Here is a 22532-nt window from a genome sequence, read left to right on the forward strand (position 1 = left end):
AAGGTTTATGGTTTATCTCTTATGAGAAAGGCTTTAAACAGGACTGCAAAAGGAAGAGGAAAGCATATTAGCAGTAAATAGGAATGTAAACGGTTCAGGTGCAACCTGACAACTACCCAAATCCGAGTCCATTAAGTGGGTTTCGTAGCCAAATCTGGATTCGATTAATAATCATATTTGGGTTTGGTATTAAGTTTTGCATTTAAACCCGAATTTGAATCCGACTAAAACCCGAATCCCACTAAAAACTCGACCTGATTAAGTGTAAATACCGAGTTCTAAGCTTGCCAGATCCGGGTTTGCTTTTATCTCTTTTCATCAGAATCTGAATCCGACCTGATCCATTAAAACTTCTTTTTATATATTTTTTAATTGACAGCATGTTTTTTAATAAAATAGCAGTGAACCGATATTTTTAGAGGAGGGGTGGGGGGGGTCAGGGAGATAATTGTAAAAGGGGAAAAAAAAAAAGGGTTAGAGCAAAACCCCACCGTCTCTCTCTCTCTCTCTCTTACAAGATTAAACAGAAGAAGAAGAGGAAAGGAGCAGGTACCCGACGGCTCCTCTCTCTCGGTCACAACAAAGAAGAAGAAGAGGAGGAGGAGAAGAAGAAGGAAGAAGAAAAAGAAGAAGAAGAAGAAGAAGAAGAAGAAGAAGAAGAGGGGAGGAAGAGGTACTTCTCTCTCTCTCTCTCTTCCAGCCGGAAAATGGTCGGCGGCATGCATGTTTCTCAGACCGTTTGCTGGGTCTTGGAATTATAATAAGCTAAGTTTCGTGCTTTTATATCGGTGGTCACACTTTTTCTCGTTTCTTTTGTTCATATCCACTGCTGTTTCATTGCATGGTTAAACTGCCAAAAAACTAAACTTAGTGGTCTGTGGAAGCATTAAACCACAGTGAGACTGTTTTTTTTTTTAAATGCTTATTGATCGAAGAGAGGACGGAAACCTTTTAGCCTAAATACAAAAAAAGAGAAACCTCTAAGTATGTTGTGCTGATTGTTGTATATGAAGATGTATATTAAGAGTACTGTTTAAATCAATGTTATTAGAATTGAATAAAATCGAATTGGTTCATCGCCGATTTTCTAGAAAATCGGCTGAAACAGTTTTCCTTTTTTTTTAGTTTTTATAATAGTTATGATATTTATTGGCTATTTGATTGTTTAGGCATTAAATGCATATTTTAGAATTTGATTGGACCCTATAAGTCACCATTTACGTTATTTCTTTGTTTTCATAATTGTTCCTGAATTGTTTCAAGTTTTTTATGATTTTTGAACTTTAAAAAAACGAAGATTTAAAAGGCCGATTCAAATTGATTCGATTTGATCCTGAATCGTATAGAAGAACAATTTGGTTCGGCAACCGATTCTGGCAACATTGGTTTGAAGCAATTAATTTAGTGGTATCAAGCAGGGGATTCCCCATTGGTGAACTAACTTTTTTACTTCATTTACATTCGCGTTGATTTAAGATGCATCTACAAATTGAATTATGTCTTCTTATTGTTTTTGCTTATATAGAGCAATGACTGAGGATATTGAGCTATCCAAAGCCTCCAAGAAGCGAAAGTTACACCAGAAGACAAGAAAGAAGCACAAAAAATTCAAGGATCAGAAAGGAACTTCTCCAAAACCTAAGGTTAACAAGAAATTAAAAAAACTTTACAAAAAGCGTGCAGCTCAGTACAACTCAGATGATGACATTCAGATGCCTTCAGAAAACAATGAGGTGAATAGGACTGCTCTTCCTCAGCAGGAAGATCAACCAACTGATCATTCTGATGACGACTATGGCGAAGATGAAAGAGATGATCATTCAGACAGTCAAGATGAGAACAATGCATCCTCTGAAGATGATAGATATGACTCTCGGTCAGTTTTGAAGTTCTCTGAAGGTTCACATGCATTCCAGCAAGCTTTCACAAAGATCATGAAGAAGAATCAGTCCTCTGACTTGCTGGTGTGTGTATTTCTGAGGACCATGAGAGCCTCGTATTGATTTTAGTATAATTGATATATGAAAATTTTACTATCTATTTTCTATCAAATCCTGAAAATAGTAATGGCATTAAACAGGGACCTGTCTTATCGGGGCTTAAGAATCTGATTGCAAAGAAGCTTGCTGAAGAAGAAGAAGAGCATAAGGTTAAGGTGGAGGCAAAGAAAGAGAGACACTTGGTATGCTATTTATGTTTTCCGAGTTCCTATATGTGATTCAATGTTTGTCAATGATTACTTCTTTTAACATTTTAGATACTTTTGAACTTTTCAAACTTCAATTATGAAGTTTAAAAGATTAAGAACATGCTACCTATGATTGATTGATTTTGTGAAGAAGAATTTCACTAGTTGCTATTTGCAAGGAGACTGCTAAACGAAAGAAACATGCTTTCCATTTTGAGTTTTCAAGTGACAGCTTCTTTGAAAATGAAGTTTTTATGTATGATCTTGTGGTTAATGTTTTTGATATACCTTGGGTAGTGCATCTTATAGCAGATGAAAGGACTTGGTAACTATGTTTCAAAAATATTTATTCTTTTCACAAGAGAGATTGAAATGAAAGGCAAGATGGATGTTTCATGTGGTTGATTTCGAAGTATTTTAATTCATGTATGTATGTGAAATGAATATACAACTGGATAAATAGATACAATATGTGTGTTATAGATTCCGCCTTTTTGGCTTCATCTCATGTTTACTAAGCCATAGTTTGATCTTAGATCATGAATAACAAAGCCCTTACTGCATTAGATATCTGTTTTTCTACTAATTAAAAGAGTGTGAAGTTTACATGTCCATATTTCAAACCATAACACTTTCTTCTTTCTCTTTTTCTATAAAGAGGTATAATGGTGCTGAAAATTTTTCTTCCACTTTAAAGAAATAAAAAAGTCAGCCACTCTTTGGATTGATTATGGAGAGTTTGTATTGCACCTGATATATGTTTGTAACTTTGTAGTTTAATTTAATGAAAGATCCCTTTCTTATTGATGGATGTCATTTCCTAGTACCATTTATTCTGAAAATTGAACATATTGCTACATGTTATTATAAGTTCTTGGTTGTTTGTGTATCTCCTTGACTTTTCTCATGGTCCACGATGGTTTTATCTTGTGGGATGCAATGGACTTGACATTTTACTTTATGGATCAGGTCGCTGAGAAAGGCCATGTGATGCCTGAAAAGTTCTTGGACTCTAAGGGGAAGTTTCTGATTAGTGTTGCCACTAAAGGAGGTATGGTGGTTGTCAATCTTCAATGCAATTCAAACATGTATGCACTTCCATGTTTGCATGTGTATCTTTTGTCTGTGCACTTCATGTGTATGTATTTGAAGAATTTTCCTAATTAATTTCTTTTGTTGCATGTGAAATGGTGGAATTCAGTTGTCAAACTGTTCAATGCTGTAAGTTGGTATATTGTATTTCTGATTTAATAAATTCCTTGTATAAAATTAGTTGCTTGCTCGACATGTGTAACAAATTCAAATTTTGGTGCATTTTATAGGTTAACAAGGCTCAACTTGCTAAAAAAAACGTGAAAGTCTCAAAATCTAAAGATGCAAGGGGTAAGCAATTGCTTGTTTTTGTGGTATTTCTAGCTTCATCATTTGCTGTAAATTGAACTGTACTCATGGATGTATCCATTTTTTTTAAATCTAGCCAACACAATTTATAGTTTTCAAGTATTTGTACAAATTGGTTGATGCTATGTAATTTTTGTTAAAGTTGAGATAAACTACTAAAGTCAAGAACTGTGTTTTGAGTTGCTTGGAGTGCTGATTCCTGTTGGCTGCATTGGGTACTGGAAATGAAGAATCTGGTAGTGATGTGGTGGTGCTGGTGGATGTGGATGCTGAGAAGATTATGGTTATTTGATGGACTTTCTGGTTCATAATCTTCATGCTGTTTTCTCTTTTTTTTTTCCAAGAAGACAAGAACAAATGAGGGGAGAAAGATACAGAGGGTGATGAAGCACCATCCTCTAATGCAACAAGAGGAAAAGCTGAATAGAAAGGAGCTAATGACAACATATAAAGACCCCCAAAACTGGTTTATATGGGAGATGAGCCTTGCCTGTGATAGTCAATTGATCCATGATATATCCTTGCACTGCTGAAAGCTTCCGACCCATGAACAAAGTGCCCTTTGATAGTGTGGTATGTGATTAGGACATGGGTTTGTAGATATCCTGTAGAAAAATTCTGTGGTTACCGTCATTACCATAGTGTATGCTAAACAATCTTCCAATTGCTAGCATCCAAGATAAGCTCATGAATCAAAGTAAATCGTTTATGTGTAGATTGCAGTCCTAAGTAGGAGTAAAAGGCTCTTGAAAACAGAGTGAGAAAGTTAATTAGTGTGTGTTTGGTCAGCCACTAAACATATTGGTCAATGATTAGTCATCAGTACCCCTCTATGCCGTAATTCACATTGAGTCAGCACTTTCTTGGTGCTTATAGTATCTGCAATGAGATCTTGAGACATTTTCTCTTCCATCTTACTTGATCACTTGACATTTCAAAATTGGGTTTTTTCCATATCCATCCCTGCCTTACAGGCTAATCCCAAATCCATCCCTGCCTTTTGCTTAACCATTCCAAAACCACCCTTCTAGTTAACTCTCATCAGAGAAATTGTTGGAAACCATTTAGGCATGAGTAAATGACACTTTTTCCCATTATGGATGGATGATTTTGACAAAACAGCAAGGTAAAGATGATTTTGGAAAAGTCAACTGCTGAATAACTCCTTCCCCTTCCACTCCAAGCAAACGCCACATTCCTTGGACTGTATAATCTGTTAAAGATACAAATCACCTTTGCACTTAGATGCTTATCAAATAGAAGATTCAAGCAGCATTGAGCCATCATAATCCAATACTGTTTTTCATCCTCCTATATGCAGACACTACATGCTCAATGACAACTTTCTAAAATGAGGACCGAGACTTACCACTCTAAACTGCAACCCAATACTAGTCTCCCAAAACCTCCTCCTCTAATGATCTTTATAGGACCTCTTGAACTTGCATAGATATTGATGATGCTTGTCTGGTTCTAGCGTGGAGTTTATAGCCTCAACAACTGGTTCTATATTCCATGGGTTCACTTTAACAGCTCCACTTAAAAGATGGAGAGCATCCAACGAATTCAGAGTCAATAATCATGCTCTTTTGGGGTTATCCAAATCCCACTCCCTGCAGACTGCACTCAAGATTGTGCCCATCTCTTACAGTTGTGACAACATATTTAGCAATCATGCAATAATAAAACCATTCATATACAGGAACTGACCTATCAATTAACACAATGCCTGTGTAGTCTCAAGACACAAATTCTTCATTAATTCGTTTATAGCTGGACAAGATTTGAGTTTGAAACTCTTCTACATCTCTTCCCTCCCCTCCTGCAGGTTTGACAATTTGAATCGAAAAAATATTGCTTCTCCATCTTGGGTGCTGTCTGAGGAGCATTTCCAAGGCTGAAACTTTGATATTTATCCCAAAGGAAAGGAGAGGTGATTGCAACTATCATCTGGGGCACATAAAGAATCTGGCATTGAAAGGGTCCAAGAGAGGCTGAGAGAAAGGTTAGGGGAGATGAAATGGGCATGTGGGTAGTTTTAAAGCAAAATAAGTTTATTTTTATGATAGCATAACTACGGTAAGCTGCTAACCTTGGTTAAACTAACAGCACTTAACAGAAGGATGAATTTATCTAGAGGGAGCAAAAGTTAAGGATGAATTTGGGATTCAATTTAAGGCAAGGATGCTTTTGAGATTAGCCTATAAGGCAGGGATGATTTTGGAAAAAAACCCTTCAAAATTTGTAGCTTAATTCTTGCATTTTGTCACCCAAGTTTGGTTGGTTTACTTTGACCGTGTTAATTTTTACTTGCTTTTGATAGTGACACCTCGTGCAGTCATGCTTTGCAAGTTGGATGCAGCTTGCGTCTTATGAAATATTTAGGGCACCAATTATAATACCTTCTCATCATGAATTTTCTGATAATTATTATTTTTCCTACCTTATAGTTTTCTTTTTCTAGTTGTCATATATTTGCGATGCTTTTCTTTCTGTATCAGTGTTTTGTACATAGTTCCTTGATATTTTTGCATGTTTGTGTTGAATTTTACATTTGACTCTTTGGTGTTGTTCCTAGATGATTTCATTGTGGTACACTCTTCACATATGATCAATCACATGCTAATACAATTGTGATCTTGATTTGGCAGAGGCAAGCAAGCGAAGTAAAGAAACATTCCTTGCTGAGCTACGCAAAGCTTCCATGCCAACCACATACAATCCATCTACATTCAGTACTGTTACGGTAACTAAATATGTGGTTCATTGCAAATAATTATGTCAGTTGTAACTACATGTCTTTGATGCCTATATTCATCACTATTATTAATTTCATGATTCACTACTATGTTTAATCAGGGTGCCAAAAGTCTACCTGAAGAAAATGCTAGCGAGCCAGGATGGGCTATCCTACGTGACAGTTATATGCTTACTAATCCAAAGTTGAAGGATTGGGATAAAATGCCGGTAAGACCGCCCCCCCCTCTTTTTTTCTGCTTCTGTGCATATAAATATGGCAGGTCTAGTTATTTGAACTATAATTTGATCCATTCCTTTTTATCTTGTGTCTCTAGGACTTTGCAGCAGTGAATGATTCTGGTAAAATTCCACTTGCTAGCTCTTCTGATGAGGAATGATTTCATGCAGTTGAAAGAAAAGGTAATTGAGTGATGCATTTTTTTGCTCATCATAAACTCTTTAAAGATTTTGCAATATTCAAAGAATTTTGGGGAATCTAGTAAGTATTTCAGTTTTTTTTGCGTGGGTCTGCAAATGTGTACACATTTTTTGTGCTAGTTTGGCATTGGTCTCTTTTGTATAAAAACATTTGATTCTTCTCATTGATTTATATAGCATTATTAAAACTGCGACCAATGATTTATATTCTTATGTTATATTTTGGATTCAGGTTGGTCTTGGTTTTGCTTAGTTTTTTCCAACATATTCAAAATATTGTGCATTTATGGTTTAAGCCCTTAGAGACAAAAAAACATATAGTGTAGAAAATAGTTTCCTCATACTAAACAAAATTAATTACAGGATGAAATTGAGTGTAGTATTTTGGTTCCCGTCAAAGTTATGATGAAATTGCATTCAACAGCTATAGTTTGTTAAGTTAAATAATCCTGGTGTTAATTGCATGGAAGGAAATGGTAACCAGATCTTTTGATACTGGACCAGTCATAAAATCATTTTGTACATCTAATCAATCTTCATTATCTTGGTTATTGCCATAATATTTTGTTTTTGCCTTGAAAGAAAGAGGAGTCCTGGTGGCTGATGTTCGGCTATTGCTAATTTGCAGCAACTGAAAGTGTGATTATTCGTGAAGTGGGACTCTACATTTACTCCGCAGGTATCAATCGTAATAAATCATTTGAAGACTTGGTGGGTAGGCCTGTACACCAGCCTAGCTGACCCCATCCCTGCACTCTCCGAACTCTACTCAGTGCTTCCTAAACAAGGCTCAAAAATGTTGTTTTGGCTCGGGTCATTCAATTCAGCTCACGCTTAACTTGGCTGAGCTCAACACAAGTTACACAACCCATTCTAAAAGATACTTTTGTTTTTGTATTAGTTAAAGATTAGGGTATAGAGATTGAATCCATTATCCTATGCCTGCAAAAGCAATGGAATGCTTGTACGCCTACACTGTTTGGTCAGAAAACCTTTTTGGTCAAAGCTATAGATCTTTCTAGACACTGCTTGGGTATCAATAAGTTGTAAATTATATTTGTCCTGATATCTGAGTGAAACAAGTGATTCAGAATTTCCAATAAAATTACCAATGTACTTTTGGGTTTTTTCAGAAATTGTAGACTTGTCAGTGCGGTCAGGTCAAATTTTCTTTTGCTTTCACCTAAAACTAATGGGTTTGAATATCAGAAGTATATTTGAAATTTCTTCCAACTGATACATATTTCTTTGCAGATATTCCTGTCAACTTGTATCCTACATTATAAAAAGTATTTCATGTTTGCAGGAATAATGAAAAAATGTATAAAAAGCCACGGAGTTTCAAAACAGAATAATTTCTGATGTCGGAGTGGTTCATGACATGGGCACTTATATTGTCACTTTGAGGAAAAACGACTTCTTGATTGGAGGAATATGGGAAAGTCACAACTAATTTGTTTCTGATAGTGTACATCTTGATATCATGGTAGATGGGTGCATATATTTAATTCTGTAACTGTATCTGCAATTTTGTGGCCCTAATTTTTTTAGGGCTTTGATGCGAATGTGATAATGCTTAATGATTTCTTTTGATAACGAGGAGAAACCACTATTATGGTTCAGACGGCTAATTACATGACCCTGTTTCGGAGTAAACATCCTGGAGTACTTCCCTGCTCACGGGGGATTATGTGTATTGTTTCATGGGTGTTTGCTGCAGTCAGACTGATTGTTGCTGAAAGCTTCCTAAAACCTTTGCAAGCATGAAATTAGATGCTTCTTTCATGTTTCTTGAGTTTTATGAGTCTTTTGGTTATGAAGAACCTTCTTGACATTGGAAATGCCTTTATGAATATTTTTGATAAAAAGACTCACATTTAGTATTGAAAATTTCTTACAGTAGTTATTAATTCCAAAAGTCATTGTTTTTGGACATATTTTTCATTTTTGTTAATTTCACCTTGCTCTTGAATTAATGCATTAATACGGTATATTGAATTTTTTTGATAAGCATTATTATGGTGTACTTAATGCATGAATAAGGATGTGAGCTTTAGCTTCATAGCAATACCTGAGGAGAGGAGAGTAGAAACCCTCCATCTTCAATAAAAGGTAGGAGGATTTATTTTCCCTATCCTAATCCTAAATATTACAAAGGCATAAGCAGGGGTTATTGATGCCAAATATTAGATGCTTTATTACTTATTTTAAAATGACATTCTTGCCATGTACTCTAACAATGTAATTAAAAATTTGTTTGCGAATTTCTATACACCTTTTTTTTTAAGAAGTGTTAGATGGTAATATTGTAGTTTTTCTAAAACAGAACGATGTAACCGCCACCCTCTCTTTCTTAATTGTCATAATAAAACTCTCTCTCTCTCTCTCTCTCTCTCTCTCTCTCTCTCTATATATATATATATATATATATATATATATATATATATATATATATATATCCTCCTCTCCTTCAAGTCACCCCATTCGTGAGTGATAGGCCGATGATGACTATGGCGATAGGTGGCAGCCATGGTGAGGGCTCCTCTCTCTCTTTGAAGAGTTGCAGGGGACTTTTCGTTTTCTTGCTGTTTTAGGGCATGGCATGTTTGGAAGCAAGAAAAACTCTCGTAGGAAAAAAAAATAAAAAAATGATCATATTGTACAACAAAAATGATGCCCTTCTAAAAAATTCCTATAATTTCTCAAAATATGTATGTCCAAAATCACAAATGTTGGGTGTCAAAATGAACATTTTATCCTTCGCATGTGTTATCCTCTTGAGTATATGCGGACTTTCTAAAGTAAGGATGAAGAAGTTCTCATATATTTTATAAGGAAATCCATTTAAAATATAAGAAAAAGATGATTAATATTTGTGAAGATGAGTAAGTATTCTTAAAATATAGGCGAGGATAAGAAAGTTCACATATATTTTATGAGGATGATGAAGTTCTCATATATTTTATGAGGATGAAAAAGTTTGCATAAAATATAGGCGAGGATAAGAAAGTCTACCTATACTTTACGAAGAATACCTCACAAAGTTAGTATAAAATATAGGCAAGGATAAAAAAGGCCACATATTTTATGAGGAAGACAAAGTTCACATAAAATATTTTATGAGGAAGAGAAAGTTTGCATAAAATATAAGGAAAGATAAGGAAGTCTACATGTATTTTATGAGGAAGAAGAAGTTTGCATAAAATACAGGCCATGATGAAAAATCTTGCATATATTTTATAAGAATGAGAAAGCTCGCATATATTTTATAAGGAAGACTTTATGAAGTCCGCATAAAATATAGACGATGATGAAAAAATCCGCATATATTTTATGAGAAAGAAAAAGTTCGCATAAAATATATGTAGACTTCATCTTTTAATTTTTGAGTAAAATATCAGTAGTAGAGTCTCTCATAGAGAAAGTTCCTATATCCTTAGGAGGTTTCCACATGCAAAATTTAAAATAATCAATTTAACACCCAATATTTGTGATTTTGGACATCAATGGATTTTGGCAAATTGTAAGGTTTTTTGAGAAACATATCAATTTTGTTGTACAATACAATCATTTTTCGAAGAAAAATTTGCCTATGCGAAGTTTTGATATGATAAATTTCTTTTTTTTTGCTTGTATGTGTAGTATGAAAAAAATAATGCAAGAAAATTTTTTGCTTGTTTGTTTGTGCATGAAAAAATCTATATCAAATGCTAACAAATGGTATTTTCGTATTTATTTTTAGGATTGTATTGAAAAAACAAATTCAATCACTTAAATCCCAACATAATTATTTTGTTACCATTTCTAGATATAAAGGTTGTTGAAAGCGTGCATTTCAAAAGAAATTGCATTTTCATGTGCTTTTGCTTGCATGTAAAATTGAAAAACATGCATATATATTGCTCTACCTGTTAGTGGACATACAAGCACATATATGTATTACTTTGTGTTATGGTGACAAAAATAAAGTTATTGTTGCGTTATGGTTCTTAAGTTCTTGTATTTGGAAACAATAAAGGGTTTGTTGGGGGTATGACTCCCTTCCATTAAACAAAATGATTAGTAACTAAGAGAGTAGTCGCTATTACAAGTGATTAGATTAGGGTGGTTTACATAAATGAACAACAAAGCATGAATAATTTTTTTCATGATGTTAGAAGAAAACTTGAACAACAACAACAGAGCATCCCCAATTTTGATTGAAAGTACAGATTTTCACCACCATTATCAGGAGAGAGAGAGAGAGAGAGAGAGAGAGAGAGAGAGAGAGAGAGAGAGAGGCACAGGGGTGTTGTTGCGGCACTGCTCCTTCCTCATGGTTGTGGTGGTGGGGATAATGGTGGTGCATGACAACAGAGGGAGGTGAAAGTTGGTAGTGGGGATGGTGGTGGTTTTGGAGAAGAGAGAGAGAGGTGGAAGTTGATAGTGGGGATGGTAGTGGTGCAGGAGAGGAAAGATAAATGGAAGTTGATGATGGTGAAAACCACAAGAGGAAGACGCTATGAGGAGACATCTCTCCCTTGCTGCAACAAAACTAAAGAGGTGTGAGAGAGGGGCTTTGTGCCCTAGCCCAAAAAATACTTTGATAAGGTGAAGGAATCTTTCTTATAAAAAGGGCCTTGTTAGAAAAACTCTTTGAGAAAGAAATTTTCTCCTGTTTGGAAGGATTGAAAAAACCGGTTTTTCACTTTGTATTTCCTTTTCTACATCTTTCTCACTTCCTAAAAGATAGTAGAAAAGTGATACATTCACCATCCATCTCACCACCAGCACTACCACTCACCATCACACACCTCTTGAAAAACCACATTGGAGAAGCTCCACTACCACCACACCTACCCCCACGATGATTTTTCACCACTACCATCACCACCATCCATTTCACCACCACTACCACCCATCATCATCCACCTTTCGAAAAACTGTCCTCCCCACCATCTATCATCATCCAGCTCCCGCAAACTACCACCACTACCAAGATGATTTTTTACCACCACCAGCATCACCACCATCCATCTCACCACCATCACCCACCACTTGAAAAGCGGCCTCGAAGAAGCTCCACCACCCCTTCCTCTTTCATTTTTTAAAGATTTTTCATTTTATTTTTCTCATGCTACTCAAGCAAGTGAATTTTTATTTTTTGAAAAAATTATCATATCAAAACTTTTCATAGGCAAAATTTTCTTTTCCTATGAGAGTTTTTATTGTTTGCAAACGTGCCTTTAGAGTTGCATGTGTGAGTTCATGGTGACCGTAACACGGGCTAGGTAGACGATAAAAGTGGGCTCTCTTCGTTCCATCTCACCTACCCCACTCTCTCTCTCTCTCTCTTCCAAAGTTGTAGACAAATATCCTAGCCAAGTCAAGCTCTCGTTAAAGTCCATGAGCTGAGTCGAGCCAGTCTCAAGATTGGCTGGTAATTGGTCTTGCACGTTTATGTAACGCCGCCCATCTGGGGCTGTTACAGGAGGAGGAGAAACGTTGCTCATCTCTCTCTTCCACGAATGGAAAGTTGAAAGATGGAGGGGGGAAACGTATCCCTCATTAAGGAATGAGAGGGGGTAATGCCTAACCTTGCCGCCTGCCGTTCGCGTTGAGGAGGCACAAAAGGGTTCTCCTCTGCCCTCACCGCTGGCTAGTTGTTGACGACCTGAGATATCAAAACACACACACACACACATTTTATATATATATATATATATATATATATATATATAACGGCAGTGCCGCCGCGTTCAAGTGGACAACATGGAGGGTTGCCCTTGCAACAACTACCGACAACCGTAAGGTTGATGGACATGACTTTACAACAAAGACAAAGTCGACCCGACCGTAGGGCAAACTCGGTTTGCTCTTAATGGCAAACCGAGTCGGCCATACTGATGGGTCTGGGTTCAACACAGATCGAGCCAGGTCAGCAAGCGACAGGGTGACTCGGTCTGGACATATTTAGATCAAGTCAGAAGAAATAAAAAAAAACACCTTTGATAGTTGGACAAATCAATTCGGTCTGGACAGACTGAGTCGGGTCTGAGTATTCTCTACTGACTGACTCGATCTGGACAGATCGAGTCAGGTCTGAGTATTCTCTGCAGACCAACTCGGTCTGAATAGATCGAGTTAGATTTGACTTAATGCGACATACCGAGTCAGGTCTATTTTCTTTGACAGACCGAGCCAGATCCATATTCATAGTAGACCAACTCGGTCTGGATAGATTGAGTCGGGTTTGCTTTCGGTGGATTGACGTGGTCCAGACCGAGTCTGGTGTGCTGTTGGCAAACCGACGCGGTCTAAATCAAGTCAGACCAACAATTGGGTTAGATCGACTCGGTCTAGACTGAGTCGGCCAGGTTTTAGAAAATATAATGAATAATAAAATATATAAATTTATATATGGGAATCTATAAGCGGATATGAACATGTTCACGGAGTGGGGTGAAACTCAAGAAGGTGATGACCTCGATTTTTCTAATACGAGTCAGATTCAAACTCAAATCGGATCGTGTGTACCTCAAGTGGATCCAAAACTAATTGGATATAGTTGGGTTTAGTCCAAATCCAAGTCTTTTCCATAGTTGACGCTAGACTTGTGCCAAACTATCATGAAAAGGTTTGGATCGGGCATACCAGATCCAAGATCTAGTGAGGGTTATAGTTGAAAACTTAAATGATCCGCTTTGAAATAAGAGTGGATTTGGTTCCGAAATTCAATCGAAAGATTTAGTTAAACTAAATCTGAACTGTAATGAATGCGAATTAGATATCCAGTTAAACTAAATCTGAACTATAATGAATGTGAATTAGATATGGTGTAAAGACAAAATGAATCGAAAAAAAATTATATGAACCCTAGGATGTCAAAGAATAAAAAAACCATTTTACCCTCAATATGCTCAATTAGTAAATGAGGCATAACTTTTCACCTCAATATCGGATTCAAGTAATTTTTGGATCCTTGGATTTTTCTCTTTGAGTACGATCCATTAGCAGGAGATTTGATGACAGACTCTGCATAAATAGAGTTAGAGTTTGGCATTAAAGCTTAGTGGTATTTTAATAATTTTTCATAAAGACAGGACTTTAAATTATGATACAGGATATTTGTTTATTTCAGATAAGAGCTTGCGAAAAGACTAAGGTTATTCTTTAGAATTAAAATTTAAACATTTTAGGTAAGTGAATATTTGCAAATTTCTCCTTAGTTAAATAAAATACATGTTAGTTAGTTCAGGTATCGTTCAATGTGATTCCATGTATTTTAAGTATGCTAGTTGTATCTTATTTTGAATAGAATAATTGTTTAGTATGCTTAAGAAATTATAACCTTGATGTTCAGTATGATACTTAAATATGATGATACATGTTACATGTTTCTTGGTTTGTGAGATGATTTAAATTATGAACGTATCTTGTGTAGAGAAAATCATGACATTAATACATGTAAAATATTGATATATGATTTTAAAAAATGTTTAGAGTTTCAGAGTTTTGGGATAGGATCTGTCTTGAGAATGTCACCCTTATGCCTTGGTAGGGTTATTGTAAATGTCATGATTTAATGAGCTAACTTTGTGGTGGGTCATCATCCTTAAATAAATGACATGTGAATACATGTTAAAAGTAGTTAGTCGACATACATTGAGGATTGTATAAGACACTAACTTTAAGAAATGAAAGTTGAAAGAATAATATGTATAAGATAACAACACAAAACATGATAAAGAACTCTACTAAGTGAGGCATGGTCTATGACATTATTTGGGGTGTGTACTTTGTTTGTACCTCGAGATTTGCTCAGAAATTCATAGGTGACCCATAAGAGTTAAAAATATTGCTTGCTAGAACCACAAAACCTTGAGGACAGGTATAGCTTATCGACACCTTGGGGGCAGGTATAACTCATTGAGTACCTTGAGGGCATGTATAGCTACCTGAGCTCTTCGGCTAGATACCAATGAGCACTTTGTGGCTCCCGGCTTGCAACCGACGAGTAACTGCAGCACTTGTGTCCATAGTTTAGGCCGGTTTGGATTATGTTGTTGTAAGTTATTTATATGTCTAGCCAATGCCGTAAACTCTAAATTATCTACATGGGTTGCTACGCTTAAAGAGACTATTTTTGGAATAATCGATTAGAGTAGAATGTGAATGTCTACTTTGAGAATGATGATATAGAGAATGGTAAATGGGGTAAAATCTATAAACAACGTGTGTGCTTAGTTAGTAAACAAAATGAAGATTAGGAGCTTAGAGCTCACTACAGTTGTAATGACCGTGTCTAATTTGTAAATAGAAACTTACTGAATTTTAGACTCACCCCTGCTCTGGGTTGCAACTGTAGGTTCAGGGATTGCTGCCAACAGAAGGAACTAATCGTGAACTTTGGACTTAGCTGACACCAGACATGACAACATTTGAAGTATTGTTCAATTTACATTTTGATTTATTTTGCTTATGTAATTATGACACTTTCATTTAGATGAAAATAATTATTATTAATGGATGTATGAACCTTTAATTCTTATATTTTTTTTTATTTTCTCGCATGGTTTTTGAGGTTAATTTGATAATTTCTCTCTAGCAACTAACGTCCATGAATCCGGGCTCGAGAAGCCTCGATTTAGGTCATTACAATTGGTATCAAAGCATTTTTTTTTAAAAAAGTTAGATTTTGAAAAAGAAAAGATTATAAAAAATGAATCTCATAGATTGAAGATTATCAAGATTATAACGTCCTATAAGAAGGATAATTTGAACCATCAAAATTTATTAGTGGCAACGAGTTATAGAGAAGTCCAGGTAGTTGGTTGGATCTTGAATTTATTGTGTGTTTCGTGTTAGCAAGTATGGACACTAACACTAGTAATTGCAATAGGTGCGATTGAAAGAGTGATAGAGATACAAAGGCGTAGGCATTCTGAAGTCATTCACACAGACCAAATGGTTGTTGTTCTCTCACTTTTTGTGACAACCATTATAGATCTGAATAGGGCAATTGGGAGTATGACACTTCACACTCTTTTCTCGGCTCTAGTCGTAGTGATAATCAACGACCGGGGGCAAGGATTTGAAGTGAAAGGGGTAGCACCACCCCAACCACCCTTTGGGGGATCACCAATGTAATACCTAAAATTTTTAATGATTCATAAATTATGAAGAAAATTCAAGTTTTGATTCTGATTTATTCTGGATATGAATTATAGTTTTAAAACCTTGATTTTTGTGATAAGTATTAATCAAAATGAAGATTTGAATTTATAATTGAAATCCTGATAAAATTATGTAGAGGCTTGTTTAAAAACCAGAATTTAGGGTCATTTCTATCATTAATCAAATTGTCAAGGGCAGCTTGGTAATTTTCCAATCTAATAATATTTTTTGGTAAAATCCCTAACTATATAGGGTCAAAATAGTAATTTTTCTATTGGAAATATTTTTAGGGAATTAATAAATTTGTTAGGGATACAAATGGTAATTTGCTACCCTAATGGTAGGCCCAATAATTTTTTGAACCGCAGAAGGGCAATAAAGTAACTTTCAAATTCCCATATGGCATTCCTAAAAGATGGGATTTGAATTAAGGCAGAACAGGTATAAAAAAATTAGAAATAAAATAAAATATAATATTTTATATGATTTTATTCCAAAGACCATGGTTTTGGAAAACCATTGGCCCAAAACTAAAAGCAACCATGATTTTTTCAAATCCATGAGCTGACGTGTCATCCCACAGTAAGAAGGTGACACCCAGCCCTCTTTTCTCTTTGACAAATGTCAAAAAAAAAAGATTTTGACAAGTGTTAATTAAAAATTAATTTTCTAATAAACTCAAGTGACATTTGTCACTTGAGTGGGGCCCATAAGGGGGGCGACACCTTCTCTCTCCCCTATAAATACCCTCTCACCCCCTTTCTCTCTCTACCCAAATTCTGAAGACCTCTCTCTCTCTAACTTTGATTTTCTCTATCTAGTTTTTAAGCCCAAACCTCTATTGAATCTCAATTTTTTCTAATAAACCACTTCTAGCCTCTTCCTTCTCTCTTTAAACGAGATCCATTCCTTTGTAGGAGTTCCAACAAGCTAAATCTAGCCCCGAGAGTGCTGCCTACAGGAGTTCTGCTAAAATTTAGCAGAAAAATCAGATTTGAACCGCGAAAGCGCTGCCCAATTTTTTTAAATCATGTTAGTACTCAATTTCTTCTTCTGAATTCAAATTCATAATTATAGGACCTCCTATTCTCCCTCTAAACCCTAGGACTTTTCTCTCTGCATTTAAATTTTAACAATTTTGAAAAAATTCAATCCAACCCTGCCTATACGCAGAGAAAGTTCTATTCAAAATTTTCTAAATATTTTTAAGTATCTAGCAAAAATTTTCTAAATGATTTTTGAAAAATAAAGTTTTTATAGCAGAAGTTTTGCCAAAATTATTTTAAAGATTTTTGAAAAGTGGAATTAATATAAAAGTAATTCTGGCTAATTTTTCTAAACAAATTCTAAATTTTTTAGTTATTTTAATCAAAATTCTGGCAAAAGTTTTCCAAATATTTTAGAAAATTTGAGTTTATTTAGTAGAAATTATGTCAAAATTTTTATAGTTATTTAAAAAAAATCAATTTTTATAAAAGAAATTTTGTCAAATTTTTCAAAATCCTTTTTAAATACTTGAGTCAAATTTTTTAAAAAACCTTTTTAAAAATATTTGTGACGCAAAGTCATGTCCGGATTTTTACAACTCGAATTCAAGTTTGAACCCTTTTCGAACATTTTAGTTATTACAGAGGGAACTCTGTAGATTTTTTATAAAATTTTTTAAGATCATTTCTAATTTTTTTTAGATTTTTAATAATTCTTTAAAAAGATATTTCTTTGAATTTATAGGCCAAATACTGCCCAAAATTTAATATAAAAACATTATCTAATATGATGAATTTTATTAGATTAAATCAAAGCCTGAGCGCTTTATCCTATTTTTCCTCGTTCTATCAAAAATCAAGGTAAGTTATTCTATCAAAATCTTATGATTTTTATATTAGACATGTTTTTGATGCATGCATGTTTATTTAAATCTGATTTATGATCAAATATATATTTTAATATTTGCATAAATTAAATACCTGTTTTGAATGACAAGATTTCAAATCTTATGAGTTTGAATCAAATTTTGATAAATACTATGGTCAAGATTTTGATGATTTTTTTTTTGATAAAAAGAAGAATTTTGTGTAGCATGCTGATTTTTGAAAGATTTTATTATGCTGACTTTCTAAATCAAAAAAGTGCAATATGATGCTCATTTGCTTCATGAGTCATGTCTACACACAAACTTAATTTCTGTCTTCACAGGCGAGTGCTCATTTTTACATAGCAAAATTCTGGATGGGCTGGGTACATATGAGCCTAGTGTTTATCTAAAAAGAATAATTTAGCTATTGCGCCTAGTTTTGAAAATGTTAAAAGTCTTATAAAAGAACCCTTCAGGCCTATTCAGGCCCATTTATGTTTAGCTTACCTTGGAAAGGGTAGTTGTACAACCAAGAGTGATATTGTTATGATGATGGTATTTGAGAGCAATAGATTCTCTGGGGCCTCCTGTCACTCGTGTTGAGGAGGCCGAGACCAACGGGCCTCAGACTGCTGTAGTAAGTGGATGCATTCGATTCTCATGTTTGTTCGCCATTTGCGAGAATCTTCTCGGTCATTGATCGTTTGCATGAGAGCCTGTTTCATTCAGGTATCTGGGTAATCCACATTAAAATAATATACCCCCAGAATGCTTAATTTGAGATGTGAGTGTCCTTCATCGTACCAGGAGGACGATTAATATCAGAACAAAGACCTTTTTCCTCACAGAATTTGATATGAAAATATGCCTTATTGATATTACACATAATCATGTTTTGAACTGTTTTAAATTACCATATTTTTAAATTATTTTAAATTACATATTTATTCTTGGATGTATGCATTTTGATTTTAAATTACTGAAATCATGTTTAATATTTGAATTGTATGATTTTGATTAATAGCTTACCTGACTGTCATAAGTCTGACCCCGTTTTATGGAGATTACAGGTTCAGATATGGAGTAGGTTATATTACAGTGGATATTGGACATAAGTGGTATCGAAGAATCCAGATTCCAAAGATCTCGAGATTAATTTAGGATTTATTTTAAATTTAATCCTAAATATTTTATTTTCTGAACCTTATGAAAAGACTATGTATATAATGTTGGTATAAATTTATTGTTCTATTATTATGATTTGTGAAATGTGACATGCCCGAGGTTTAAAACCGAAAGTCAAAAACTGTTTTCGCTGTTTATTTAAAAAGAAAGAAAGAATTTAAATTTTTACGCATTTTTAAATGTTTTAAAAGCTCGAGGGCATTACAGCCAGCGTCATGGGGACATCCTCCCTATGGCTATGCTAGGAGAGGAATAATGAAAAATCATGGAGGTAGGGGTGCATTAGTGTGTTGTGTAGGTTGTAGTAGGGCCAACTACGACCGCTATAGGGCAGGGTCGAGCAATGCTACACCTATCAGTAGTGGGAAAAGAAGTAAAGAGCAACACAAAACATCTTGTCACGAGGATGTTTCGAGGACAATAGTACAACATACAGGTGCACTGCCATTCAAGAAGAGGAACAAGCAAGAGGACGGTCACAACCTCTTCAGGGCATGTTTCTACCTAGGAGAGGTAGATGACATATGAATAGGCACACATACCTACGTGCCTTTAGCACCACAGCAACACCGACACATGTTAGGGTTTTTTTAGACTCTGAGGACGAGGAAGAACCCACATACACCCCAAGTACCTCAACTCCTTAGTGGGTTTTATAATGATTGTTGAGTGTCTTATAGTCGAGTAATAAAGGCATGTTGTGGCCTAGTTGTTAGTAAGGATTCACAGGTTGTATTATGGAAGAACTCGTGAAAACCTTGTAAAGATATCTTTTAATAAATAATAAATTTTGTGTGACGAATGTGTCTACTTGCGTAAATATGAATGACTAAAAAAGTATAACTATAGAGTAATACACTCTACCCTTTGTTGCAGTATGAGGACTCGTCAGAGTACATCATACCGATCTAGGGTCTCCCAAGCAAGCATGAGTCAAGTAGGCCCTTCTCAAGTAAGGCAGGCAAATGAGGGTTCTGCAAGAAGAAATACTGCAAGCCTCAATGGTCTTGTATCTCTACAGTTATCAGGCAATCTGCCTCCAAAGAGTGTGGGAGCAGAAGGTGGAGGAGCTTCACTCAGACAGGAGCACGCTACAGTAGGGAGTGGTGCACCTCTCGACTATACTACAATTTTTTTTTTATACGTTGTTACAAAATTTACTGCAAAAGTGCCAGAACCAGGTAGCATTGGGAAATAGTTCTTGGGCTGAGAAGTTCAACAATATGAGGGTGCCTACCTTCGATGAAACTTCTGAAGGAGAGGCGACAAAAAAGTGAATGATGCAAGCAAAAAAGACATTGGATGCGATACATTGCCCCGAGGGCCAGAAAACTTTGGGTTGTAGCATCTAACCTAGTTGGGGATAAACAATATTGGTGGCGATCCATCAGGGATGTCCTGGGTAGCTGAGAGTTTGTTCCTTGGATCTCTTTCAAGAATAAGTTCTACAAAGAATTCTTCCCTAAGTTTGAGACAATGGAGAAAGAAGATTTTAGAAAGTTGAAACAAGGAAGCATGAGTGTGGTGGCCTATACCGCCAAATTTAATTCATTGTCTACATTCACTAAGGCTTTAGTATCTATAGAGAAGCAGAAATGCAAGCACTATAAGCGTGGATTGAAGCTCGAGATTCTGAGAATGGTGGGACCGCTGTAAATTTGAAAGTTCGTCAGATTGGTGGAGATGGCATCTCGTTATGAGTTTTGGGATGCCCGGACAACAAAACCAAAGACATATGAGAAACCAAAGCAAGTACAACAGGGATAGTCCAATTTGTCTTCCCGTGGTTTCTTCAAGAAGAGGAAAAGCAATGACAGATTTTTGAAGGCGTAGGAAGGAAGCAGTGGGGGAAGCAATACTAAGCAGTAGGAGAAAAAGCCTGAACAACAAGAAGCTAAGAAGCCCCAGTACCAAGGGTTACCTTCTAAGAGCAACGATAATTGGACAACTTGCAACTTCAAGCACGTAGGGCGATGTGATGAGAAGAATATCAAATGCTATAATTGTGGACAGATGAAACACATCACGAAAAAGTGCCCCCAACCAATGCAAAGAAATGGAGCAAAACTTATAGGCAAATCAGTTACTTCAGGCTGAGTTTACACAACAACTCTTCAAGAAGTTCTCGCTAGTCTGGACGTGGTGGAAGGTACACTTCTGATTTCTGGTGTTAGTGCTCGTGTTCTTTTCGACTCAGGTGCAACACATAGTTTCACTACCCTTACTTTTGTGGCATTATTACCTGTTCTACTTACATCTCTAGACATAAACTATTAAGTAGACACACTAGTGAGAAAGATCGTTTGTGTAGATAAGGTTATCAAGGGATGCATAGTACAAATCAGAGAGTGTCTAATGTCGGTGGACCTCCTGATATTAGGATTTAAGAGAGTGAACGTCATCTTGAACATTGATTGATTATCTAACTATCATGCGATGATCAATTATCGAAGAAAAAATATCAGTTTTCAACACCCCGAAACCCCAATATTCACCTTTTGGAGTGTTAAAAAACTAGTAAAGCCGACATTTATTTCATGTCTTCAAGCCAACCGTTACCTACAAAAGGATTGTCTTGAGTATTTGACTTATATGAAGATGAAAGTTGGTGATAACTTTTTGGTCGTAGAAGTAAATATTATGCGAGAATTCAAGGATGTTTTCCTCAAAGAACTTTCAAGACTTTCACCAGATAGGAAAGTCGAGTTTTAGATCGATCTAACTTGTGACACAATACCCATCTCTATTGCACCATATAGGATGGTACCTGCAAAACTTAAAGAACTCAAAGACTAGTTGCAGGAGTTGTTGGATGTTGGATTTATCCGACCATTGGTGTCACCTTGGGGTGCACTTATCTTGTTCGTGAAAAAGGATGGGTCACTGCGTATGTGCATCAACTACAGAAAAATGAATGTAGTGACAGTAAAGAACAAGTATTCACTGCTGAGGATAGACGATTTATTTGATCAACTCCAAGTAGCAACCTATTTTTCTAAGTTGGATCTATGCTTCGGGTATCATCAGTTGAAAATTCGGGAGGAGGACGTGGCCAAGACAACTTTTTGCTTAAGATATGATCATTATGAATTTCTGGTCATGCCCTTCGGTCTGACGAATGCCTGTTGCATTCATAGATTTAATGAATCGGGTGCTCAGACAATTTTTGGACAAGTTCGTGATGGTATTCATGGATGATAATAACACTTGAGAATAAATTTATAAATACTTAGAAAACATAAACTATATGCTAAGTTCTTTAAGTGTGCGTTCTTGCTAGATCAAGTCTCATTTTTGGGACATATCATTAGTAAAGAGGGAGTGATGGTGAACCAAGCAAAAGTTGAAGAGGTAACCAATTAGTCTATACTCAAGAATGGCATAAAAAATTGAAGTTTTTTAGGTTTAACTGGATATTACAGGTGCTTTGTTGAAGAATTTTTAATATTGGCAGCCCCAATGACCAAATTGACAAAGAAGGATGCGAAGTTCAAGTGAAATGAGAAGTGCGAGCAAAGTTTTCAAGAAATCAAGAAGTGATTAACCACTGCACCTTTCTTAGTTTTACCT

General features: G+C 35.6%; 1 protein-coding gene across 1 annotated transcript; it reads left to right on the top strand.

Annotated features, from left to right (window-relative positions):
• The first annotated feature begins 535 nt into the window (after positions 1-535).
• LOC149839756 (uncharacterized) lies at positions 536-7872 on the top strand. The gene is made up of 10 exons (XM_090004218.1): positions 536-673; positions 1526-1964; positions 2081-2182; positions 3158-3239; positions 3390-3409; positions 3511-3571; positions 6241-6335; positions 6449-6556; positions 6664-6748; positions 7395-7872. Exons 2-9 carry the CDS (start codon positions 1530-1532, stop codon positions 6724-6726), a joined length of 966 nt encoding a protein of 321 aa, XP_089860344.1. The 5' UTR covers positions 536-673; positions 1526-1529; the 3' UTR covers positions 6727-6748; positions 7395-7872.
• Positions 7873-22532: the final 14660 nt, after the last annotated feature.

This window comes from Nuphar pumila, chromosome 4 (genome assembly GCF_984573655.1).
Source record: "Nuphar pumila chromosome 4, dmNupPumi1.hap1.1, whole genome shotgun sequence".
In the NCBI taxonomy this organism is placed as follows: domain Eukaryota; kingdom Viridiplantae; phylum Streptophyta; class Magnoliopsida; order Nymphaeales; family Nymphaeaceae; genus Nuphar; species Nuphar pumila.